This window comes from Camelus bactrianus, chromosome 27 (genome assembly GCF_048773025.1).
Source record: "Camelus bactrianus isolate YW-2024 breed Bactrian camel chromosome 27, ASM4877302v1, whole genome shotgun sequence".
NCBI classification, from domain to species: domain Eukaryota; kingdom Metazoa; phylum Chordata; class Mammalia; order Artiodactyla; family Camelidae; genus Camelus; species Camelus bactrianus.
The window spans coordinates 23,264,338-23,291,013 of NC_133565.1; the positions used below are offsets into that span (position 1 = coordinate 23,264,338).

Sequence of the window (26,676 nt, forward strand, 5' to 3'; positions counted from 1 at the left end):
TCCTCTCTGGACACCCTCCCATTTTTCTCTCTACCCGAGTCGTCCGAGGTAATGAAGCAGTCGACGAGAGTGCGGTTTTCCAACCACAGTATCTGTAGACACTTCCCATTTAAAAAAAAAATAGCCTTTTCCCCTCCTCTAAACAATAACATAACACTGCACTGCAAACCAATATCTAATTTTCTGTCTGCTATCTCCTCTGGGTTTCTCTCTATCATTACAGCTTTCAGAGCTTCTCAGTCATGAAATAGCTTCGTTTTCCATTCTGTTCCTCTGGCTGAGGGAGGGCTTTGAATTTTTCTAAGCTTCACCATACTTTGCAAGCTTGTGTCCGCCAAGTCTCTGACCTCTCCCAGCCCTCATGAAGCACCCCCTGCCTTACTGATGCCTATTGGCCACCCCCCACCCTCCACCCTGGCTGTGTGCTTCAGCCAGCTCCTCGCCCCCTGCCTTCCACATCATTGCCTCTTTCTCTGCTCTGAGTTTTAAAAAAAGAAGAAGAAGAAAAAAAAAAAACTAAAAGAGCAATAAAGGGAGAAGACAGTGATCCCAGAGGTACATGTCTGTGATAAGAGGAGGGTGGAGAAGATGCCAAGTGAAGCCCAGGCGAGGAAGGGGCCATGAGCCTAGAAGCGGGCTGTTAGACGCAGCTCCTCAGCCGGTCAGTGAAGACCTCGACTGCTCAATTGAGCAAATTTACGGCGAGCTCCCGGCTTCTAATCACTGTCGGGAGTGGAAGCAGGATGTGAGTGGAGGCGGGCCCTGCACTTTGTGGCCGGGTTTCCCTAGCCCGAAGGGCGCCCCTGGCACCTGAGCTGAGTGCTCTGCGCACAGACGCCACTGCAGCTGTGCTGGAGTTCGAGCTGCCCACCGTCCTCTCCCCCCGCCACCCGCCGCTGCCAGAGGAGGCTCGCAAGTCACAGGGTGGCCACCTTGCGAACCGTGGGTTCGTGATGTCATGTCAGTAGCAGTTGCAAATTCAGCTGCTGATGGTGATGACAGTGACGATGAAGGAGAAGAAGAGGATAAAAATGAAAGAGGAGGAGGAGGAGATGAGATTTGTAGTGAGCGCTTATCACGGTGCAGGGCTGGCTTAGCCGCTGATGCAGGCTCTCTGATTTCAGCGTTGTAAAGGATTTGAAAAGGAGTTGAATGTGATGAGAGCCACCTCGATGGCTGCCAGGGCCCCGTCCTCAAAGCTTCTGATTCAGCAGGTCTAGGGTGGAGGCTGCGAATTTGCATTTCTAACAAGTTCCTCAGTGGTGCTGGTGCTGCTGGACTGGGGGTTACACTTTGAAAACCCCTGTCCTCTCCTGTTTTTATTGGTGTTTATGATGTAATTTACAAGCCTACTGAGCATGCGAGTGACTGAGAAAGAACTGTTTTTGAGTTCTTCCTGCAGCCTTTGCCCATCATACAGTTCTTTGCCTTTCTCCTGAGGCCACTGCTCCTCATATTTCTCTCTCAATGACCCTGCCTCTTTGTTTCCCGGGTCCTGCATTCCTGCACAGATCCTCCGAGCATCCTTTAAACATTCAGAGGGTCAGATTGTCTGTAATGCAGTGAAGCTGCTGTGTAATGGGCTGGGACCTTGTTGGAGCTTTGTATGAGAAGGAGGAAGAAGGATGACAATTTAGATGTGAGGTTGAAAAAGAGCCCCAGCAAGGATGCCCTGAAATAGCTTGAGATAGTTATCAGTTTGGAGAAGTTTGCATGAGATCAATTTGGAGAAACTCGTGTGAGATAATCAGGTAAAGGGGCCACTCTCTGGACCTAGAACAGCTTCAGAGACCTAGAACATTACTAAGATTGGTGGTTTTCAAACTTGATGGCATGTCACAACCCCCAGAGGGTTTAATACACAGATTGCTGGACCCCACTCCCAGAGTTTCTAATCATTAGATCTGTGTTGAGGTACAAGAGTCTGCATTTCTAACAAGTTCTCAAGTGATGTTAACACCATGGTCTGGGACCATCACTTTGAGAACCACTGGCATGTGCTGGGGTAGCCTTTTTAGAAGTTGCAGCTACTGCCGTGTGCTGAGAAAGAGTGGCAAGACAAGCCTGGACTCCTCAGGACCCCTTGTGTCCGCAGGACTGATTACCCCACATTGTGGGTCTGTGGAAGGAAGGGTTGAATCCTAAAGGGAATGGTACCCACTTGGGATCAGGAGCGAGATACTCTGGAGGTCAGGTTGATCTGAGATCATTTACTGTTTATTCAATAACTGTTTCCTGAGCTCCTGCTTTGTGAAAGGTGCTGGGGTTAGGTCAGATAGGGAGCTTAGAGAAGAAGGTGATGAGAGTCCCCATCGTCCTCAGGGAAACTCCCTGTCCTACAGGGGAACTCAGGGTAAGTGCTGTGTAGGCTGTGGGTAGGATGCCAGAGAGGAACTGGCAGAGTCATGCCGAGGAAGGAGGCTTCTAGACGGGAGTTGGTGACATTTGAGCCAAGCCAGGAGAACAGCTTGAAAATCCAGAGAGAAACAACTTGGTCTGTCCAGGGAGGTGCAAGGAGCTAGCCAGGAGGTACTGACAGGAGAGAAAAGCAGTGTCCAACTAGTGGGACCACTAAGACATTTTGGAGAGTCAGGCAGAAGGAAAGACTGAGCAAGAATGTGTTGCACAGGGAAAAATATTTAATATCTTGTAGCAGCTTACAGTGAAAAAGAATATGAAAATGAATATATGTATATCCATGTATGACATTGTGCTGTACACCAGAAATTGACACAACATTGTAAACTGACTATACCTCAATTAAAAAAAAAAAAAAGAATGAACCAGAAGGTCCCAAACCAAAGGCATTTCCATGTAAGTCATTCCTAAATTGATGCTACACCACATCTGTTCTGGACCACCTTGCACTTGCAGGAGCCTGAGAGTGCCTGCCTCCTTGCGTTTTCTGTCCAGAGCACCTCCTTGCCTGACCTTAGCCCTGGCCCTGCCTGCGCAGATTCATTAATAGTAGGGAAGTGTTGGCAGATACATCTAGACATTTCTATTACCTTGGACTCAGGGATCATCTTTAAATTCATAAATGTTTTCCCCAGAGTATAGCAGGCACCAAATACAGCGTTATCCCTCATGCCTGGGTTTCTGTAGATTTTCACACTCCCTCGATTCTCCACATTCAGTTTGTGATGTGGCCCAGTCCAGCAAGGACACTTGGACTTGACACCCTTTCTTCACTTGCTTTCCACCTGCACCGTTCCACTCCACGGGAAACATCGTCATCATTACCATCAGTAGCAATACTGCCAGTGACAGTCACAGACACACCTGGCTTCCGAGATGCTGGCAGTTTTGACCGAGCTCCCTGGCTTGGACTTGGCCCTATACCTCTTAAGGCTGAAGCTCGGAGCATCACCTCTGATCAGCCATCTGCCTCACCTCTTTTCATCTTCCAGGCTTGATTCTCTCTTTTTTCTCTTTTTACTAATACTTTTCACATTTGATCAGTCCCAGTAATGAAATAGCCTCTACGAACTTGTTTTCCCATGGAGAGTGTTTCGTGCTATTGGTTCAGGACACTTGGCTGGTATCATCCCATGCTCAGATAGGAAGACCAAACTAGAGGTTTACACCAGTCAACTTTCTGTACCAAGTCAGTAGGCAAAACACTTACTAAGAGATGGAAGAAGATGACCAGTTTTTGCCAAAGAGATACTGACTACTCTCAACTCTCTCCCTTTCTCTCAATTTAGTCAGCTTGTTCTTAAAATTTTCACAGTGTCCTAAAAGAAGGGTCTTGTCATGTTCCATCAGTATCAAAATGTTACAGCTGCAAACCCAATTTTCCTTTGCTTTTGTATGGGTACCAGGAGGGATCCACACTGTGGGCTTCGAGAAGGAGCGTATTATTTAATTTAGGTACCTGGGATTCTCTTAGTCTTTTCTTCTGATTTCATATTTTATCTTTCTCCTTTATATCTTTCTCTTCAGATAATAGCTGAAAGAGAGAAGTAGGACTTCCATCAGTTCAGCTACTCAGTCTCTAATTTAGGCAATAATTCACAATGACATATGGATGGTTGAAGGAAGATGCCATTACCTCCTCTTCCCTCAGCTGTTCTGGACAATGTCTTACCTTAGGTGCAGCATCCCTTGAAAGTCTTTCAAGTCTATTTTCAGACTAAATTCATTCCAGTAATCTATGAGCTGTAAAAGAGAAATAAAAATGCAGATTATACACTGGACCAAAGCAGACGCTACGTGAGACATAATTCTCCATTAGAGTGTTCAGATTAGATGTTCGACATTAAGGGTGCTTACCGTCCACCTAGGATGTGTGCAATCCATTACCGGAAATTCTGTTATAGCAAAAGGACTCTACCCAAGGTGTCAGTGTCTGACGCGATCCTCCTTTTGTTCAGAGCTGCCTGGATGACAGAAGTCTGGAACCGGTCATCTCCATTGTGCTCCAGATCCTGAGGCAGTGCTTCCCTAAGAGTCTGCTTCCCTTGGTCACAGCCAGCAGTGCCTATTCCTTCCCAGTGCCTGGGAGCCTTGCCTCTGAGCCTCCCCATGCTCTAACTGAAGGTAAAGTATGTGGGTAGTTACTCTGTGCTCATCACAGTCATGAGCTTTATGGTGAATGTCCGCATTTGATAATATCTCAGAGGAGTGCAGATGAAAGTAGAATCAGTTCTTTTACAGATCAACCGTGATTATCTAATAAGCTAATTGGGGATATGTATGAAAAAGCAAGTTTTTCATGTATAGGGTGAGCAAATACCAGGCTCATTAATTCTGGCTTTAATTATTCACTGTTGCCACTTGGCTTGGTAGCTGCTGAATGCCTGTGCCATCATCTCAGCTGATTTTAAAAAATCTATTCCCAGTCCCTTGATGGAGTCCCTCCACTGTACGACTGGTTCTGGAATTAATTTGCCCCAAGGATGAAACTGAAATCAAACTTTTGCTGTTTACCACCCCCAGCTGGCCATATTAGAACACTTGAAAGTATGATTATCCCATCTCCAAGAAGATCTTGCTGTCAGAAGATTCTAGGGCTTTTCAACCCTGTCCTCCTTCCAGGGAACAGGTTTCCCATTGGCATCATCTTGTCACAATGACACTGGATGCCTTCTAGGGACTTCTGTTTTAAATAAGTTCCGTCACATCAAAATTAGGGAATCAATCAAGTTGCTGTTTAAGTTACAACAGCTTTGGCACGTATGGGACCCCTAAACTCTGGCAACGTTAGATACATAAATTCTTGTGCATCGGGTGGAGGAAGCCAGAATGGTACTCATGTGTCATTTTATCCTGCACTCGTTGTGCGTTCAGTGGGGGACAGCAGTTTACACTTCATGGTCCAGAGCTCTCACTGCCTGTGTGTGCACGAATTCCAGCACTAAGCACGAGAGCGTTGGGATATTGCACACTTAATATTGTGAGAGGAAGAAGTACTCACCGTTGTGTGGTGAGAATCGCAGTCCAAGGCAAAGGGGAAGCCTCATCCATTTCACTTCTTTTTTTTCCCCCCCCAATCAGAAGATTTTGAAGATGATGGCGATGAAGAGGAAAACAAAGACTCGGATTCTGAAGATGGGAAAGAGGAAGTAGGTACACTAGCCCTTGCTTCCGGTGACCTCCACATTCACAGGTTTACAAAGGAAAGTGCCGCTTCTGGTGTTCAGCTATGCGCAGTGTACATTTTAAGGACCTGCTTTTGTTCTTCCACTCCGGTGCCTGGTGGATACTGATGCTCAGCAAATGGCGGCCACTGTTACTGATTTCCAAGCTGTCATTTTCATCGTAGGTCCTGTCCCATCTCATTGCCAAGTCAGAGGCTATCTGTTATCAAGGCACTGGTGTTCCATTAGGATGAGCCTGAAGTAGACACTCAGTGCTTAGAGCTGGTATATTCATAAGTGTGAATGGTATTCAGGCAAGAGACCATGGAAAGATTTTCTGGGAAACTTTTTCTGGTATGTCTCCCCTATCTTTGGAAGTCACTTTTCTTATCTACCCATCCTGCACAGGACCACTGGGTCTACACCTCCGTTTACCTTGGAGTCACCATGAACTCTGCTCCATTGGGTGGTGTGGTGCTCGCCCTGGTGCCTGTTGGTCTCTGTCTCAGAATGACCTGTGCTATGGAACAGAAGTCAGCAAACTTTCTCTGAAAGGTCAGACAGTAACGACTCTGGGCTCGGTGGACCCCACAGTCTGTATCACAACTGCTCAGCTTCGCTGTGGTAGCACAAAAGCAGCCACAGACCATGTGTAAACAACAGGGCATGACTGTGTGCACACGACTTTATTTACAAAGAACAGCCAGTGCGACATAGTTTGCTGACGGCATTTCTAGAAAAGGGCTTCTCAACCTGGGCGCTGCTGGCATTTCGGCTGGACAGTTCTTGGTCGTGGGCGGTTATCTTGTGCATCGCAGGTGTTTAGCAGCATCCCTGACCTCAATCCACAAGATGCTGATGGCATCTACCCCCTTGCCCTGCCTCCCTAGTCATGAACCAAAAATGTCTCTAGTACTTGACAAATATCCCTGAATTGAGGGGGGTGGTGCAAAATCATACCTGATTGAGAACCAGTACTCTTGAATAATGATAATTTAACTATGAGTTACAATTCCATCTCCATTTCTCTTGGGGGACGTGGACTTAGATAAGCCCCTTCAAGTTGCTTAACTTTGTCATCTGCAAAATAAGACTGAGAGGCAGATGTTACCTTTTATGATATTCCTGGAGATGAAATGAATTTTAAGAAATCTATCTATCTATCTATCTATCCATCCATCCATCCATTCATTCATCCATCTTTCTATCTATCCATCCATCCATCTGACTGTTATCTATCGATCGATCGATCTATCTACCTACCTACCTACCTATCACTCTATTTATCTATCTATCCATCTGTCCATCCATCCATCTATCTATCCATCTGTCTGTCTGTCCATCTATCCATCCATCCATCCATCCATCCATCCACCCACCTATCTATCTGTCGATCTATCGATCTGTTAATCTGTTGATCTATCCATCTGTCTATCTGTCTGTCTACTGTGCATCCATTCATCCATCCTCATCCTTCCCTCCCTCGTTCTCTATCACATTACTCACTCACCTTGCCAATGGTAGTAGCAGACATAGAAGGACTACCCCTTAACCAGGTGTCTGGGTTAAGGTTGCTATTGCTACTCTGGTGTTCTCGGGGTTTTGTTGATAAACATAATCATTTCTGAAGTCACCCGTGGTAAACTGGCTCTCTGCGGTGGCTCGGCAGTGCAGGCCTACAGAGAGCTTGCTGAATGATGTGAATAACACTGCGCTGCTGCAGCCATTCATCAATGCCACATTCCCTCCCCTCTCGCTTGCTCTCTGATAACTGAGTTTTGGATGTGGAGTCAGTCGCCTCTTGTATCTGATGTGAAGGGACAGGCTGAGGGCCGGTGCCTGACTTCACACAGTGTGGGCTGGGGGAGAGCTTTCAGACCGTCTCCCTCTCCCTGCTCTGCAGGTGATGGTGGGCTGGGGTGAAGTGGAACCCAAACAAGTAAGCAAATCCAGCCGGGAAGGAAGCACAAGACAAATGGGTGAGGGCCTGGAAACGATTCATCAAAAGCCTTCAAGCCGAGGAGAAGATGAGAAGTTAGCACATGAGCATGCGTTGTAGAGAAACAGGAGCATCGGAGTAAGGGCTTGATGCTGGGGAGCTGCAGGAGCCAGGGAACTGGTGCCCCGGCAAAGTGGGTTCTCCCTGCTGAACCTGGCAGCATTTGCTGCAAGAAACGTGGGCAAGGAGCCAGGAGCATTTGTTTCTGGTCAGAGAACTGACTCAGGCCTTTAACTTGTGGCCTTTTCATTGGAAAATCTTCATTAATAATTGGGAGCAACCTCTTAGAAAGAATGATTAAAAGGAACTTATACCTGTGAAGGGTCTTGTGAGTGGAGAGTCGGGTGCTGTCCTCTGGTAACTCTTAATGTCATCGTAAGAGAAGAGAAACTTACAGCAAATATAGACAGACTGCATGTTGGCCATGTTTTTCCTTCATGAACACAAACGTTAGATTTGGACAGACTCTGAAGACGAGGAAGGCATACAGAATGAATTCAAGCTCTTCCTCCTTTCTTCCCTCCTTTCTTTCCTCTTAAAACTTTTTACTTACTTCAGGTACCTTCTTGGATATGGTCCATGTGTGAGGCGGTGTGCTGAGTTCTTAGGGATGGTGATATGAGACAAAAGCAAATAAGACATAGTTTTTATCTTCAAAGAATTCACAGTCTAGTAAACTTGGGGATTTTCTCTACCAGAGTTCAAGTCACCACCTGAACTCAAGTCTAAGGCTGTGAAAAGTCAATATTGGAAGGGTCCAATCTAAGCAGGGAGGGTGTTATCTGGATTGGATGGGTACCAGAATTGTAGGTGATGAAACTTGTTTGTTTGGGTTGCTGTGAGTTCACAGAAGCTAGCCCATCGCTAAATAAGCATAAATGGGGTTTATAAGCATACAAAAGGAGGTGGGAACTTGCCTGAGTGCCTAGAGATTTGGAGACCAAAATTCAAACTTTGAAGACCAGAGACGGTCTCTGCTACAGCTACTGTTGTGTTGAGAAAGCAATCATAGACAACACATAAATGGATGGGCATGGTTGTTTTCCAAGAAAACGTATTTACAAAAAGAGGCAGTGGGCTGTGGTTTGCTAACCCCTGCTCTAGGGCTGAGTAGGTCACCTAGTTAGGCTGAAGCTCGTGGGTTACCCAACACACTCCTCACTCCAGACGTACCACCCTTACTTGCTTGTGCGAAGGTGCTTCCCAATGGCTACCATGTTGCATTTCCACTGGCACCACCTTGGGGCGTGGCTGAGGCTGTGGCAGAGAGGGTGAAAGCAAGGAGGGACTGAGAGAACGCTGGAAAGGGTAAGAGTCTTGGGGTCTCCAATTCTAGGCTAAGGAGTTTGGGCCTAATATACTCTGTCTGTGAAAATATCATGACATCAACCTCATGGGATCTATGTTTCTTTTAACGTTTGGAGGAAAATTGCAGATAAATGAAATATTGTATTGCATTCCACTCCCCCTCTCAAATCAGGAATCTAAACATTTATTTTCCACATTTATTCGATTTAGGGAAGAATAAGTCAGGTTTTCAGAATTACCAGATTTTTCCTTAACTGACAAAATATACTCCTAAAGTATAGGGTAGGTTTCCCCCATTCCCCATTTTATTAGGGAAACTTGATCTAGAAGATGTATGGAAAGATGCAGAGACTGGACCATACAACTCCTGGTGTCCTTTCTCTATACGATTCTATAAATTTTGGAAAAGGTTTGGAGGAGAGTCACCATCATTGTTAAATTATTATGAAATGATGTAGAAGGAAAAATAAAAGAATGCGGTTATTCAACAAACTTGTGGTTGCCAAGGGGGAGAGGTGTGGGAAGGGACAGACTGGGAGTTCAAAATTTGAAGATACTGACAAGCATATGCAGAATAGATAAACAAGATTATACTGCATAGCACAGGGAAATATATACAAGATCTTGTGATAGCTCACAGCGAAAAAAAATGTGACAATGAATATATGTATGTTCATGTATAACTGAAAAATTGTGCTCTACACTGGAATTTGACACAACATTGTAAAATGACTATAATTCAATAAAAAAAAAAGTTTAAAAAAAAGGGGGGGGGATAGGATTATTCAGCCCAATGAAGCAAAGGCTGGTGGTGATTCCGTAAACTTTTAAATGTACAAAGGGATAAGGGTATAGTGGGAGGTTACAGCCTCTTTCCCAGAGCCTGGAGAGTTCAGTGTCATACCTGCTTCTGAAGTCTTGGCCCCTACTACTTTCCTCTTACTCTGTGTGCTCCAGCCACCTAGTTTCTGTAAACAAATTTAAGCTTTTTGTTTTTCTTCTTGTTACTAATTCCTTTCCCCAGGTCTTGGCATAGTTGGTCGTTATTATGATTTAGGTCGAGTTAAAAATGTAACTTCCTCAGTTTCTCATACCCAAGCCTCACTCACAGTCACTTTGCCCTCCTCTCATTGTTTCCGTGGCATTTATCACTGTTTGAGGTTACCTTACTCATTTGTTTGCTTTCTTACTTGTTGTCTTCCTTCTTTCACTCGAAGGCAAATTTTATGGAAGCATGGACCTTGGTCTGTCCCATTATTACTGGGTCTTCAGTACCTGGAAGAGCACCTGCTCATAGTAGGTACTCATTAAACTATGTGAGAAGAGTGATGGACCTAAATAGGCAGAGAGATGCTTTGGGATGACAATTACGATTATGTTGAAGAAGGTGATGATGAGATAAATAGCTCTTTTATATCGTGCTTCATTGTTTACATAGTTCACCTCATTTTATATAAATTATTTATTTATGATGAGGGCTGATAAATACTGATATAAATAGCTGAGAAAGGTTATAATCTTCTTTTCTATTTTTTTTATAAATACGATCTGACATATGAAATTATCCTTGGACTAGGCTAGCACGATAATTTGGAGGTAAGGAAACTGTGTCCCAGGATTCTGAAGAATCACGTCTGTAGCTTGTCTCGCTATCCCTCAGGATGGCTCTCCTGATTGTAATATGTTTTTTTGAACATCCCCTTGTAGTATGATGACTTGGAAACAGACGTAAACAAGCTGAGCACCAAACCTGGTCTTGACCGACCTGAAGAGGAACTAACGCAATATAAAGCGATGTGTCTTGAGCTCTCCTGCAGCTTTGAGGTGGGACATATGCCGTGGTTCGGCTCCTTGGTGATGCTTGATGGGTTCTTTGCAGACCCTGGAAGACCAAACAGGTTTCCAGATGGAAAGCATTGCTCATCTTTAGCAATGTGCTCCTGGGATCCTTCTGAGAGAGAAGCAGAAGGCTAAGCAAAAGTGGGAAAAATGTGGCAGAACTGGGATGCATGGAAAGGTCCTACAGTCTGACACCTGACACCTGGGAAGGAAGCAGGGTGAAGGCTCACATCACTGCCTATTGTCTGGTGGGCAGGGTACCCTACCCCTGTGCATTGGAAAAGCAAGTGAAAATTCTTGTTGCTTTGCTGGTTCCCTTGTCACAGTGGGCAGGTTGTATTAGACAACTATCTGAAGGGGACCAGCCTGAGTCTAGGGTTTCTCTGTTAGGAGAAACAAATTGAGAACCTGACACCTGGTGATGTTAACCCAGTGGCTAGTTGCAGCTGTTGCTCCCACCGTAATTTTAGACCTGCTTTTGGACCTTTATTATTTTCCTATGATTCTTAATAAATCATGAATTTGGTCACATCTAAGGGTGCCAGCTAAGTCATTTATAGAAGGGAGTTAACATACTGTATTTCACTCTAGAAAGCAGAAGGGATTGGTGGATAAAGGTTTTGGGGAAGGAAATTTTAATTCAGTGTAAAAAAGACATTTGTTTTAACAATCAGAATGATCCTCAAATAAAAGTCACTGCCTTGGGGTGCAGTGAAGTTTCTGTAAATGTGTTATTCAACCAGGCTGTAAATTTTTGGAGATGTTGTGGAAGGTGTTCCTGTACTCCACAGAATTGTACTAGATCCCCTTTCCAAATGTAAATTTCTATGATTTTGCCGTTTCTTTGACTCTTGAAGCTTAGTCTTTTCGTGGCTGACATTGCAAAAAGCTTTCCAATGCACAGGAGTTATGCTTAGCACTGTGTCCAGAGAGTGACAGGGATCTGACTGTATTCTCTATCTGGAAGGAAACACTGACATATTCTTTTCCACTTTTAACCTGAAGGAACTGGAGTCCAAACCTGGAGATGATTTGAAATTTGATGAGACTCAGTCTGCCAATCACCACCACATTCCAATTGCTGCCTCCCCAAAGGAGCATTGCTTGAACAAGGACCAAATCTCCTGGGGGCAAGAAAGAGAATCCCCAGTTCAGACCTCCCTTCTGAGCAGGGTGAAGATGGGGAGGTCCAGTATACACCTAGCCTCCAAAAAAGGAGCTGGCATGAACCCATACCAAAATGCACAGTTCAATGGTCTTGGGATAGGTTCTTCTGGAAGTGAAATCCCAGACATTCAGGCATCTCTCAAGGAGGATGCTTGGGACATAGATGCGATTTCCTGCCCAAGGATGAGTGCCTCCTTTGTCAATTCCAGTAGGCCTAGAGAAACTGCTGAATTAACAGATAAGCTTCTGCAGACACATCCCAAGCACATCGCCTTCCACGATCCCCAACTTTATATGGCCAAAGCCAGAGGAACCAGATCTGTGGCTGACTTCACGATGATGGCGTTTCCTGATCTCTGGGGACACTGTCCACCTCCCTCTGCTCAGTCCATGTTGGAACGTAAATGTGGAATCCAAAGGTGATGGTGCTACTGACTTGGGAGCTATAGATACGTTTTTTTCTTTAATATTTTTACAGGTGGAATGGTTTGTACAGATAGTTCTGCTTTCTTCAGGAAAATGAACAATAGCCAGGAGCATGTTAAAATCCTTAAGGAGACGTTTGCCAAAGATGCAAGCTTTTCCCCTCTACAAGGACATTTGAGAACCAAGTGTAGGGTGGCGGTAGACATCTGTTTCCACAAAAAGAATTCCTTTTATGATTCTAATGCAACTTCTTACCCCATATCCATTGCAAATCACTACAAAGTGGAAAGATAATCCAGTTTCTCCAAACACTTCCCTTAAGGGAAGGTTCTCAGGCAAACACAGGTATGGATCTCTTGTCTTTCTCACTGCAAATTGGAATCTGATTTCTTATGAATGAGAGGAGGTGGTGTACCTCCATCCCACCATCCCAACCTTCTAGAACCTGCCTTGGCTTGGGGAATAGTTTTTCTGCATCGCTGAGGATTGTGAGGGAGAAAATGCATCCTCCAGGGAAGAAGCATTGGGTGATGGATTATTCCTAGGATGCATGAAAGGGGGAGCTTTGTCTTTGGATGGGCATAGTGAGATTAAAAAGATGATTGCTAAAATCAAAGAAAAAACTATGTTCCCTGAAAAAAATTAAGTGTGCATATACTAAGTCAGTGGAACAAAGTGGGTATGGCAGTAAGTTTTATTAACTTATTTCCATTTCATCAGCAAACTGGTGGTGGATCCCAAGAACTGCTCCCACATTGGCTCCCAGCTAACACCTCTGACCTCACCCCTCAGACCGTATCTCCATGCTCAAGTTCCTGAGAGACACGCACTAGCAGTAGCTCCCCCTGGACAGGACATTTTCCCCTCGAGTCCAGGCCTCTCCCTTCTCCCACCCCTCCACACCCCAGAGACCTGGACTGGAAGTTCAAGGAGGGAAACTGAAAGACTCCTTGAGTATCCTTCCTCCCTCTTAATTAAACCTCCCAGATATTGGTGTTTCTCAGACGTAAGATTGGCTCTCATCTTCTGGAGCAAACAGAACCAAAGAGTGTAAATGACACAAGAGTTGGAAGGCTCATTGGAGCCTCCCAGACGTTGAGGATGCTAAGAGCCAGCAATCCTAATGTCTCCTTCAAAACTGTCCCAGTGCAAAGGACCTTTTTGTTCACACAACCAGAAGCCTTCAGAGTCCCTCTGCCCAAATGCTCTCGACAAACTCTCCTTCAAGTCAACAATCCTAAAGCTAAAATGTGGCGTTCCTACGTTCCTGCTGCTCAGTGTCATATGTTTTGGTAAAGAAGAAAAGGAAGGGGGGGGGGTGTTTTGTGCTCTTCCAGCTCAAGATTGGGCATTATTAAATTTTCCTTTCATATTTCTCTGATGGCTCCCAAGGCCCTTCTCACATGACCATAGGATGAATAGGGTAAGGAGTGAGGGCCAATCCTTAAAATGTTTCCAATTTTCCTTTCCAGGATCAAGATATTTGAGGATGTCCGGAGGCTCATCCAGCCAAGTGATGTTATAAATAAAGTTGTCTTCAGTTTAGATGAGACTTGGTAGGTGGCCTTGAGCATCAGTGGAATAGAGGGGGGCGGGAGGGAGTATGGAATATCCTTTTAATCGCATGAGAATAAGAATGCTTTATGTTAGTATCCCATTCCTTCTCCTAAAAACAACACAGTGAAAATTCGGGTTAAAGATCTCTAAGAGAAGGCTTATCTCTAAGAAATGTCAAACTGTGCCTAAGAATAGCAATAACTCATGTCACACGTTCCCGATTTCATTCCAGGCCTTTGCAAGACACTGCTCCTGACTGCTTAAGGTTTTTCTCCATGTTTGAGTCAGGAAATCTTCGCAAAGCCATCCAAGTGCGTGAGTAAGTAAGGAAAGCTGCAGGAGGTAGCTCCTGGCAGCCTGAGCGAGCACTTTGTGCCTGTCTTTCCCCTGCTCTGTTTTCAGCAGCCTCACATTGATAGTTTGAAATCCGCCACGGTGGGAGTGTTTACACCAGGAACTGGCAAACACAGCCAATGAAGGTTTTTCCCAAGTCAGTTGTTCAACATTTACCAGCACGCTACCAGGGGACTCACTAGCTGATGTCCCAGCAAAGTAGAGACTAAGGAAGGGGGTGAACTGTTATGAATATGCCTTATGTTCCAAATAATGGGTCGGTCTTTGGGTGTGCGAGCACTTTGGGAAGTTTATACTTATGTTGATGCCAGGGCTGATTCTGTTGACATGGAGGGGTACACGGGATTCCCCATTCCTGTGCTTTTCCATGTCTGTACCTCCCGTAGCTGTGCACTTAGGTAGCAAAAACCTTGGGCGCCCCATAGAGGGGCGAATGGTGACCATCCTTCCTTCAAGGGAAGGCACAGTGCCAGACCTCTCTGCCAGCACTGACCAAAGAGTGCTTGTTAATAGAAAAGGGTTTCGTAGGCAAAGAAAGTTTAGGGCTGCAGCAAACTAAAAGGAGGGAAATAGTCAAAAGTGAATTCTAACTCTTTTTCCAGTGGCAGAAGAGACTGCTCTTCTTGCTGTGTTGTAATTCCTTCTACGGTAACACCTTGGACTGTATTTGCCATACACCCAAATCCACCTTCTGCGGGTGACCTTTGGAAAACCACAGTCCAGAGCAGTTAATGGTGTGATGGTCACAGACGTTGGAATCAGGGCAACTCCATGCCTTTCTAATCATGAGACTTGGAACAAGTTACCTAAGTCCATGCCTTGATTTCCTCATGCACAAAATGGGGACAGTAACAGCACCCTTGTCATAGGGATTTTGAGAGTTAAATGACACACGCCGAGCTCTCAGAACACTACCCGCCATGTAGTTAGCACTCGGCCAACGTTAGCTCTTATCAGGGATGTGTATTCACCACGGCGAGAGCCCAGAACTTAATATAGCTCAGCCCTGTTTTATATCCACTGAGGATTCATTTGAGAAGTTTTCTTTTTTGGGGGCGGGAAGAGGTGAGCAGTAATTTTTTTTTTTTGGTACATGAAATATTTCAGGGAAGCCCAATATATAAAACAAATATATGTTGAGCTATTTGAACTGAAGAAGAGAAAGGCAATCATGCTGAAACCTTCTCAGCCCTCTTCTCTTTCTTGACTGTTAGCTCAGCTTCTACTTCCTCCCATGGCCCCTGGTTTTATTATTCCTTCTCTCCATTTATCATGTTCCAAAGATCCAGGAGAGAAGACCCAAACAGGAATCCTCTAGTGGGAGAAGGAGCAGTCCAGGATGTGCTGAGCTCCTAGCCTCACTCAGGTCTCTCTCTTGATGCCTTTGGCTGGAGTATAGAATCCTAAACCAAACCGTTGTGGTCCAGGTAACAGAGTCAAAGGACAAAAGACAAACATACATGGCATTTGTTATGATCATTTGGAGAGAGCATCATGGGCATAGCAGACAATTTGAGGGTCACAGACTTTCCAGAATTGTTTTCAGGAGGGCCTCTCAGTGGGTTTGCTTTGTTGGTTGTGTGGTGAGCTCAGTGGTTAGTGTGGTGTTTATAGTGATGATGTGAGGGGTGGGACTCCAACAATTAGCTCTTCTCTGCTTTGCTATGTCTTATATAAAGCCCTGGACTTCCACAAATCTCACTACACACTGCCACTTACCAGGTGTCCAACGTAGGAGAGTATGAATGAATCAGGGCAAAACCATTACCTTTTCTAGAAGAGCAAGTCAAAGAGCATACCAAGGGGGTGGGGTAAGAATATTTTTGAAAATGAAATATCCAGATGATAATGTTTAAGTCAAAACTGCATTGCAATTCTGTTGCCGAAGCTCAAAAAAGTAATTTTTTTTTTTTTTGAGACACAGTGATTGGCATGACTTTCTAGGGTGCTGGAACTGTCCTATGTATTGATCTAGGTAATTGTCAAACAGGTGTATCCAGATAAATTTGTTTAAACTCATTGAGTTGTACATTTAAGATTTGTGTACTTTACTGGGAAATCAATTAAAAGGGGAAAAACAAACAGACAAATCCTTCATTGCTAGTCTAATTCATGTTTGTTTCCTTGCTGGGGATTTACATAAACTGTACTACTTAATCTTTACAAACAGTACTGCAAGTTTAGACACTATTTCTATATTTAATAGGAGGAGGCTGAGGCTCAAAAATAACGTCTAGCATCAAACAGAAATGGCAGAGCCAACCAGATGTGACCACGTTTTCTCCAGGATATAGCAAACTTGCATTTTTCTAGCTGGATAGGAATTTTATTACAATTTGATAAAAAGATATGCTACAGTTGTGGAACTGACTCTTCTCATGTTAAGAAACTGTTACTCCCTCCCTGAATCTCCAGAGTCTGTGTCCAACACTGGAAGATAAAAATATGATAACGGTAACTTACCAGCCAGCTGAGATCCTGGGTCTTTGATCTGTCATCCAGAACCTGGCATGTGTAGAGTTCTCAGTGCTGGAAGTTCTCTTGAAGACTTTTAACCTTCCAACCTTGCTTCTGACTTCACAGGTTCGAGTACGACTTACTGGTCAACCCTGATGTGAACAGCACGCAGCACCAGCAGTGGTTCTACTTCAAGGTGAGCGGGATGCGGGCTGCCGTCCCTTACCGCTTCAACATCGTCAACTGTGAGAAGCTCAACAGCCAGTTCAATTACGGTACGAGCCCTTCGGGATTAGACATTCTGTGGGTCACACTGGGAGAGATGTCACGTTGTGAGCACTTGAATGGTTATCAGGAGCCCCTGCTTGGCTTCCCAAAGGGTCTGAGGTTGGGCTGACACATTTTGGTTGCCAGGTGTAGCAAGACAACTGCCAATTGATGATCAGTTGCCACCATGGGAGGGGGGAGCCGGAGACCCTCGCTCTGCCGTGGCGTGTTAATACCTCAGCTTACACCTTACACACCTTACACCTCCTGACTCCCTTGCCCCACCTTGAGCTTTTTTGAGGTCACTGAGCCCTCTCATTTATTCCTTCTCTCCACCCCCTAAATCCCTCAGGAGCAAATGTATTGATCTATTTGCCACAGACAGGCAAACAGCACACTTCAGGTGGACAACACTGATTTATAGGCTAAGAAAACTCAGAAGAAAGTTTAAATTCTCCTGAATACCTGTGGCAGTTTTAGAGAAGACCTTCAGGGGACAAAGACTGATGAGTAGCCTGTATTTATTTGGAGCATTTCTAGGAGTGGGAAATGCTACACTTTATTGCTGGCTCATCTGCTAATTTATGGAGTGGCTTTGAGTAAGGAAAAGATCTACCCATAGCTCCAGGTCTGAGCACAAGTTTTGTACTGACTAAATAGACTCTTGCTGGTAGAGAAAGAGAAAAGGTGAGCCTTGACTCTTGTATTCGCTTGGTGCAGCTGCTGGAAGAAATTGTCACAAACTTTGGGGCTGAAAACAAGACGAGTGTATCCTCTTGCAGTTCTGGAGTCCACAAGGCCGAATCAGTTTCACCGGCTTAAGTCAAGATGTTGGAAAGGCCACACTTCCGCTGGAGATCCTAGGGGATTCGCTGTCTCCTTTCCTTCTCCAGCTTCTAGGGCTGGGTTCCTCCTCACCTTGGCTCATGGCCCCCTCTTCCATCTTCAGATCCACGTGGCTTCTCCTCTGTAGTCATGCCTCCCTCTGCTGCTCTATTATAAGGACATTTGTGATTGAATTTAGAGCCCACCGGGGTCACCTCCCCATCTCAAGATACGTAATCTAGTCATATCTACAAAGGCTCTTTTGTCATATACGGTTAGCATTCACAGGATTAGGACCCGGTATCTTGGAGGGCCACTGTTCAGCCTACCACAACTCTCCTTTCTTTTTTACCTTTTTCCTTCTTAGAATTAATTCTGCCTTCATTTTGTGTAGGGATGCAGCCAACTCTGTATTCTGTGAAGGAGGCTCTTCTTGGCCGACCCACCTGGGTACGGACGGGCTATGACATCTGTTACTACAAGTAAGTTAGAGTGTGGTCACTTCTTTTGTTCTCCCTCAATTTCCTGCCTTTCCGCGTGAATCTTATCAACCTGAACAACCTGTGCTTGTCAGCTTTACCTGCTCTCCCAATGGCAAGTGCCCTGCCCTTCAAATTCCCATGCATGTTAAGTGGCACCCACAGTAGACCACAAGAAGTATACTCTGAGTTTCTGAAAAGCCATCTACTCTTATTTAAACACATTAAAAAATCTTTAGACCTTGTTGTTGAATGTTAGAAGTGTTACAGACCCAACCTGTGACTAGTGCATCAAGCTTCAGTTCTTTTCCTGTTTTCATTTGCCCCAGTGAACAAAAAGTCTGAGGGTTTCCTGGCCTATTCTTATCCATCCCATGCTTCCGTTTTTCAAAGCAGATGAGCGTGAATCTGTGACAAATACACTGCAGTAACTCTTTCTCCACAGCAAGGTAACTTTTGCAAAAAAAAAATAAATAAATAAAAGAAGGAGGTGTTTTCAGAATTCATCTTCAACCCTTGATCAGTAGCTGGTCTCATTTATCCTGTAAAGTTGTAATGAAATTTGAATTATCCACATCTTTTGATAAAAGGAACACATTCCAGAACCATGAATTGCTTATTTGTGCATTTCTTTGTATAGAAAATAAAATAACGAATGCATAAGATAAAAAAAGAGAATAGAAATTGTGGATAGGTAGGAATATGTAATGAATTATTAGCTTGTTGCTAGTTTCTTATAAAAACTGGTAGGCTAGTGCTTATTTTCTGGGATAAAGTAAGTTGTATCTCTTTTTTTTTTCTGAGATTACAAGAGGCCCCTAAAAATATTATCAGGCATTCTAGAGTTTAGGATTGTTACAAATATCCAAAAGAAAGAGTGTAATATATATGCTTATGCCTCTGGGCTTTTGAGGACAGGAGCATTGATGGATAGAAAGGTCAAGAATCTTGTTACTCTGTCAGAGACAAGGGCAAACATCACCATAGAGGTAAGATAGTCTATAAAGCACAGAGCTGGGCTGACTAACAGTTTGTAATAAAAGACTCGGCAATTTTCAGTCTTTGATGTATTAGGATATGGACGTGGGTAGTACTTTCATTATATTCTTTAGAACAATAGCAAAACAATACCATTTTGTTGGTTTTCCATTCACCTATATGGCAATTGCTTTCTGGATCTCCTATCTGCAGACTCTTAGGATCTTTTTATGGTCCGAAGAGATTAGGCTGAAATCACCTCAAGGTGATAGAAGCCACAACTGTGGGGAAAAATAATGAAAGCATAAATTTGGACATTGGTGTGTTAAGAATAACTTTCCGTGTCCTCTAGAAATAGTCATCCTAAATAAACCTGAAAGACCCAGCTTGCAGCGGGCTTGGGTCTGGAGCGTAGTGAGATTGGGCAAAGAGAACACTCAGCATCCTGTCCCAGTGAGGGAGAGCGCCCCCTGGAGGCGGCTCTCTTGGAGGTGGAGGATGAGGAGCGGCTTCAGGGGACTCAGCACCTGACAAAAGAAGAAGGAAAAATCAAACATCCCAAAGCCTAGTCTTGGCCTAAAGAATGCCGACTAAATGTTAATAGCTTGTAGATTCATTAACAAGACAATTGTTATGTGATTAAAGAGCAACAGAGGGGTAACATGAAAACCATGAATGTGTAATGCAATTCATTTCTCATCTTCCAGCCATGAATACAACAGAGATGAATGGATAAGATTGCTACATTGTAATGGAGTTTGTTTTACAATTACTCCCCACGTTGTATGAACATATTTCCAATAACGTGATCTAACAACAGGATAGATACGTCTCTCTATTCCACTGCATATCAGAGTATCTTTCCCTACCGTACAATGTCTTAGGTTATATAATGTATCTCTCCCTTGGGCCCATCACAATCTTTGAGCTGATCTGCTTTAGAAGGTTTTTTTTTGCTTCATCCCTGCCTTTATGCTTTCTAATGTATTAATTTGGGGCAACTTTTCCTCCTTATTTCTTTGTCCCCAGTATGTCATCAGGAACTCAGAAGTTCTATTTCTGTTGTGCTGTTCCATTCTCATATTTAGTACCATGTTCTAAAGGGGTGCCAGGATGCTTACTGTAGAGAGAACCATGAGCCACGGCACCTGAGTGTATATATATATATATACATACGTGGAAAGGTGAAAGGAAAAAGGACATTGAGAAGGAATGGGATATTCATTTCCTTTAAGAAGTGACAGCAATGATAATCAGTTAAGGAGGTGGTCTGACTGCTTTGTGGGTCAGAGCATCATCACTTGTGGTCTCCAAACTATTTTGATAAGATATATTTATGCATGTACATTTAATATGGATTTGTTCATAATTTAAAAAATCAATTATATACACCTTACTATACTACTGTCTTATGTGCATTAGAAAGCATGCAAAAAGTTAAGAATTTTTAATGATGAGGAAAAGATAAAAACATAATTTTAAATTTAAATCTTTAAATTTTATGTATACGATTGTTATTTTTTATACTATTAGTAACATGGGGCACACCATATCCTTAAGGTTTACCATGAAAAATATAGTTGTAGATTGTCTTTAGGATACTTTTGAAAAATTTTGGTTAACTTCCCAGATCCAATTAGATTATTTTTGCACAAATAAGAATTCTTGAGAAAGAGCTAGTGTTAAGAGATAGAGGCAGGCCAGGTCTGTTCTTCCATTTTCTTGGTCATTTGTGCTTCAAATATAACATTATTATCAATTTCTGGATTCTAAGCAGAGATAAAAATAATGAGTTGTCTGTAGTGTAGGGTTTAGTTTAATTAGATAGTAAAATCTGTAAATCCGCTAGAAGTCTCCTGTAGACTTAAGTACCTTGCCAGAAGCAAAGATCAAAAGAAGGAGAGAGATGGTGAGCTATTTCCCCCTCCCAACCAAAGCCTCCTGTACAGCAATCAGTACTTAACTATCTAACATATGAAAACCATAGATAGAAAATGAAATGTGTTTTTCTTCCTCCAGCCCTGGAGAACCACAGAGAAGAATGGAGAAGAGTGCTGTACTGTAGTCTGGCTTGTTTATAATTATCCATCACAGTAGGTTGAGATGGATTGCATGAGGGCAGTGGTGTCAATCCCCATATTAAACCTTAGACAACTTTATTCCTTTCTTATTACCTAGCTCATAATAAATGTAAAGAGAAGTTCTGGGGAGGTGGGGGGTCTAGCTCAGTGGTGGAGTGCATGCCCAGCATGCACGAGGTCCTGGGCTCCATGCCAGTACCTCCATTAAAATAAATAAGTAAATAAACCTAATTACCTCTGCTCCCCCCAAAAAAACTGTTTTAAAAAAAAATTAAAGAGAAATTGTAATATCTTCTCCCTATGCTTCCTCTTCCCACTCCATCCCATCCCCTCGCCCACCCACCATGCCAACCACTAAGCCAGCAAATCAAAATGGATCCTCCAGAGGGAAGAACAGAAATGGGCAGACTCATTTTTCCATGCCTCTCATAATAGTAAGCAAGGACAGTTTTAGTTTCTGCTTTATTTACTTCCCTGTGGTCTGTTTCTCCCTCTCATGTACATGGCCTCCTTGTACCTTTTTGAATTCTCTCCCAGCTCCTGGTCTAAAGTAATCTTGGCTCTGTAGGGCAGAGGGAGGGAAGCAGCATGCTCAGAGTGGCCATGTAATACACAACAGCTGATCTCTTCTGACATTTATCTCTGCTCGCGAGAGGAGATGGAACAGCTCACTCATGAAGATGAATGTCATACAAGCGCTTTGCCATCGTGCATCCTTCCCAGGGATCTCAGGAGAGAGATTTGGTGTTATACAGAATATTAGCAATGCCGCAGACCCAGAGCAGCCTGGTGACTTGGCTGCCCTGCCCTGTGAGATCCCTTTAAATGAAATGATGCACCCACGTTAAACAGAGCCATCGTCATTATAAAATTATCTAATTCACTCTCTATGTTGGCATTTGCTTCTTTGGTGCACATGCAGGGGGAAAAAAAAAAGACTTCCCAGCATATTTTTAAGTACAAATGGGAATAGATTGAGTTCATAACTATGCATTTATGTACTTTGCTCCTTGCTCATTGAAAGCTTTATGATTATAAAAATGCAGCTCCTTCTGAAGATAAATGGTTCAGGGGATGGAAAAGCAGAGGGGAGCCTTTTAACAGTGGGATGACTGATCTGTCCATATCATCTATGACCCAGGATGACCCGTCTAGGATCTGGCAAACTTGAGAGCACACTTGATTTTCACCAGGCTTCTTCTCCACCTTGAAAAGCAGAAGATCAAGGAGAGAAAGTTCTTGGAATCAAACTTCCACCAGTCATGAATGATGTGACCTTGGGCAAATTATTTCAGCCTCTCTCATCTTCAGATTTCTCACTCGATAAAGGGGATAATAATGGTATCTACTTGATAGATATATTCTGAAGATGAAGTGGAATGAGATAAAGCACATGCAAAGCTTACCAAAGTGTCTGGTGCATAGGAGGTGTTCAGTGGATGTTAGTGATTATTAATAATAAGTAGAAACATCTTGCTGGCATCAAATGCCAATGACATAAAGAATCATAGCGGCATGAGTCATTTCCACAGCTCTGATCTGGATTAATTTACATTCCTTCTGTCATTTGAGACCCTAAGTTTATAGGCAGCCCTGACTGACTGATGAAGACCAAAACTTCAAATTCGTCCTTGCTGAATTGGACCAAAAGACCTCCTGTCCTTTTATCCATTTTTATAAGACAGTTGCTATAATGAAAAATATAATCTTGGTTTTGGAGTAAGCCCACACCTGGGGTTGAGCCCTGTTTGCTCTGCTTGTTGTGTGGGCTAGCTCACGACACGTAACATCTACGATCCTCAACTTCCCCATCTGTAGGGTGTGCGTAATGGTACTTACCTTGAAAGGATAGCATTAGGATTAGAGATAAAATATGCCAAGCATTCTAATGATTACTCCTGGAGTCTTAGGTTCATTTATTCTACAAACGTTAGCAGATGCTAAGACCAGGTACTGCGCCAAGCACGGACGGGCAAGCGTAACCCCTGCTGTAAAGTGTTGGCAGTGAGGGAGAGGCACCCTGTGGTAAGGGATGTCAAGGAAGGCTTCCTGAGACAGGAAACACTTGATTTGAGTCTTGAAGGAATGAGCGGAGCTGGCTGATTGAGGAAGGAAAGGGTTTTCCATACAAAGGAGGAACATGGGACCCATTTGAAAGAATGCACGTTACTGCCTTGCAAGCATCCCTCAATGCGCTCACGTCATAATTGGGGAAACAACAACAACAAAAAAATAACTTGTTGATGGGAACTCACGTTGTCATGGACAAATCTAATTGTAGCAAGCCCAGTGTTGTACTTTAGAGATTCATTGCACATTTCATTTTGAAGAAGGGTAATTTTGGGAAAGTTTAAAGGTTTCTGAAGAGGAAAGTTTTGCTAGAGGTGGAGTCATCTCCTGGGCCCTCCTGCTACAACGTGGCCACCTGGAGACTCCAGTGGGGAAGTGGGGACTCTGGCCTTTGCTTTAGTTTCAGCCAAAGCATCCACCCTGGATTAGGGTTGCAACTGAATCTCCTTCAGCTGAAACTCATCCTACACGAGGCGATACTCATTTTTCTTAAATTTCAGCCATCAGCGACCATTCTGGAGAGGGTTGGCTTGTCAGTGGGGAGCTTTTAGCCTTGCCCATGAGAATCTTGCACACCAAGCTACAGCAGGGGTGTGGGGGTGTGTGTGTGTGTGTGTGTGTGTGTGTGAGAGGGGGGTGAGAGGTAGATTTTATAGCCCCGACTACCATTCGAATTCCTTAAACTTCCCTTAAATCACTAGAACCTGGGCCCACAGAAGCTCAAAGGCTAAACATTATTCTATTTTATTTCCCTTTCCATTTCCAGCTGTTCCTGGCCTGAAGTCCAGTTTTGTCTTGAGAGGTAGAAAGCCTGGGGGCTGGAAATTTCATGGTCTTATTTTCTCTCTCTCTCTCCAGTGGCCAGTGGGGCAGGATTGAGTTTGCTTAGGGTGAATATGCCTGTAATGTGGCTTCAGTGCACTTAATAGTACAGGGGGAGACCTAAAGAAGCAAAGCTCATACCAGATGAAAACCCCCAGTGGCCTCCGGGGCACTCATCCCGAGGAAAGACGGAAGCTCTGTCTCCACTGTGTGTAGGTGAAGAACTTGGGGATGGTGAGGCACTAGATGTGTGTTTCCGCCTGCCATTACCTTCGTGAATATGTGCGTGTGTGTGTGTGTGTGTTTGCACACCCATGCATGTATGCTGACAGGTGAAGCCCTCGCTTCCACGTTAATTGGTTGTCAGAATGCTGACCACTCTGGCTGGCTCACTTCACCTGGGGGAGGGGTGTGACTGACCAGGTTCAGCCAGGTGTAAAGTGAATGTGTGTTTGTGGCGGAGCTTTTACGACTGAAATCAGAGAGAGAATAAAATGTAGAGCATATGTGGTTTGCATGCTTCCTGAGTAACCATCTGCTTCTTTACATCCTTGCTAATAATCTGAGCCTTTGCCCTGGAGAAACTACAGAACATTAAGGGAAATCTGGAGAAAGTAGACCCAATTAGGTATCAAGGTCCAGATGGCACCAGGGGTGAAGATGCCTTTTTGAAGTTTCTAGCCCTGTAGTCACAGAGGGGAAATGTGTCCTATTAATAGGATGCTGAAGAGCTGGGTGGGATAGTCTCTTAAGGCTTACATCATTGGAGGTCTCCTGTTTTCTCTAGAATGACCAAGGATCCAGGGTACCATGTTGGCAGAAGCTAAGACAAGAGCAACTTACAGCCTGATGTGTTTCATCCCACGGGACTACCAACTTCTTTCACTCCCATTCCTAGTTTTGTAAATATTGAAAAACCACAAAAGCCACAAGAAACAAGACAGTAGATTTTCTATTTCTTCCTTGCCTTTTTTTTTTTTTTTTTTTGGCTTTGGTGAGAGGTGTCCTGAAGGTAGCAAAAAAGGCAGAAAAGACTAGTCTGTATTTTTTATATTTGCCAGAACACACAGAATCATTATCTGCTATTTCTCCCCTCTCCCCTCCCCTTTCCCCCAATAAAACCCCAAAGCACAATGGACAAGTAAGCCAACGTTGTAAATGTTCAAAGGTGGAATTACATCCTTTGGTGTCCGGGTGTATTTTGCATTAGAATGCAGCCTTGATGATAACATTTCTCAGGAAAGCCTGCACAGCTGTCTCAGCACCAGCAGGCAAGGAGGGAGTATAACTGGCAGCGCGTGGGGAAAATACTGCTCGGAACGTACTTCTGGGTGCAATTTACTTTGATACTGTTCTCTGAAGTATCGGAACTGGTTCTTCATCTTTGACGAAGGAAAATGTGCACTCTCAAGCTGTAAGAAGCTGAGCCACATTCGGGGTGACAAATGTATTCCTTTGGGAAGAAAGAACGGTGTCGTGGAAAGAACAAAGGCTTTGCAGGCAGATCTGGGTTTGAGTCATGTATCGGCCGTTCACTAGCCTCGTGACCTTTGACAGATGAATTTTGCTAAGATTTTGTTTCTTTGTGCACACAGTGGGTTATGGCAGTGATAAATGAGATGCTGTATGTTCCGTGTCAGGTTGGAACACTATAGAGTAGTGACTGCTAATAACCTGCTTGGCAGGTGGGAGGGAAAGGCAGAGCTGGACAATGTGTGATCTGGGAAGAGGTAGGGGTTGGGGAAACCCAAATTTGGGTAATAAAGTGTATGTCTATAATAGAATCCCAAGAAAAACCAAATTATTCACATTTTCCTCTGTATTCTAGCTCAACCCTGTAACTATAGGCTTCGTTTTCAGACACAGCAGGGAAAGGCCCACGACATCAGTGCCACAGTGAGGAGACAGACGGGCTGGCCTGGATGTTGCTGGGGTGGCTCGTGACCACGCTCACGGCGTGGCAGTACGTGCACGGATGTACTTCTCTGTTTTCTACATTTCGCTCACAAAGTGTTTCGAGCAAAGAACGTTTTGCCAGGATGTAACAGGAGGTTTATGACATCCAGACCCCTCAGTGAGTGTTTTCCTCACCTTCCCCTCACTCTCCTCCCTTCTCCCTTCTCTTGTAGAAATCATTACCGCCAGAGCGCAGCCGTCACGGGGGGAGCGTCCGGGAAGTGTTACTACACCCTCACCTGGGCCGTCACCTTCCCGCACGATGGCGACGTCTGCTACCTGGCCTACCACTACCCCTACACCTACAGCGCCCTCACGGTAACTTCCTCTTTACAGCCTTACCCTGGCGGCGCTGACGGGGCTCTGTGAGGTTGTCCTGGAAACACTCAGGAGACCCTGACACCCTGGTGGGGACCTACTGCCTTCCAAAGGAGCCAGGATGTGGTCGCTAACTTGGTGGCTTGATCTTTGTCCCGTTTCCTTCATCGGACAGAGCAGGAGGCTGAGGT

General features: G+C 44.2%; 1 protein-coding gene across 3 annotated transcripts in view; it reads left to right on the forward strand.

Moving 5' to 3' along the window:
• The window catches only part of AGBL1 (AGBL carboxypeptidase 1), a 618,212-nt gene that overhangs the window by 114,200 nt on the left and 477,336 nt on the right, over positions 1-26,676 (forward strand). For 2 of the 3 annotated variants that reach the window (XM_074353945.1, XM_045522552.2), the window contains exons 8-16: positions 4,377-4,542; positions 5,500-5,567; positions 10,597-10,713; positions 11,734-12,314; positions 13,794-13,877; positions 14,111-14,197; positions 16,816-16,964; positions 18,176-18,263; positions 26,341-26,485. In XM_074353945.1, coding sequence (XP_074210046.1) covers positions 4,377-4,542; positions 5,500-5,567; positions 10,597-10,713; positions 11,734-12,314; positions 13,794-13,877; positions 14,111-14,197; positions 16,816-16,964; positions 18,176-18,263; positions 26,341-26,485 — 1,485 coding nt within the window. The remainder of the gene's footprint in view (positions 1-4,376; positions 4,543-5,499; positions 5,568-10,596; positions 10,714-11,733; positions 12,315-13,793; positions 13,878-14,110; positions 14,198-16,815; positions 16,965-18,175; positions 18,264-26,340; positions 26,486-26,676) is intronic. The other variant, XM_045522553.2, reaches the window with a different exon arrangement.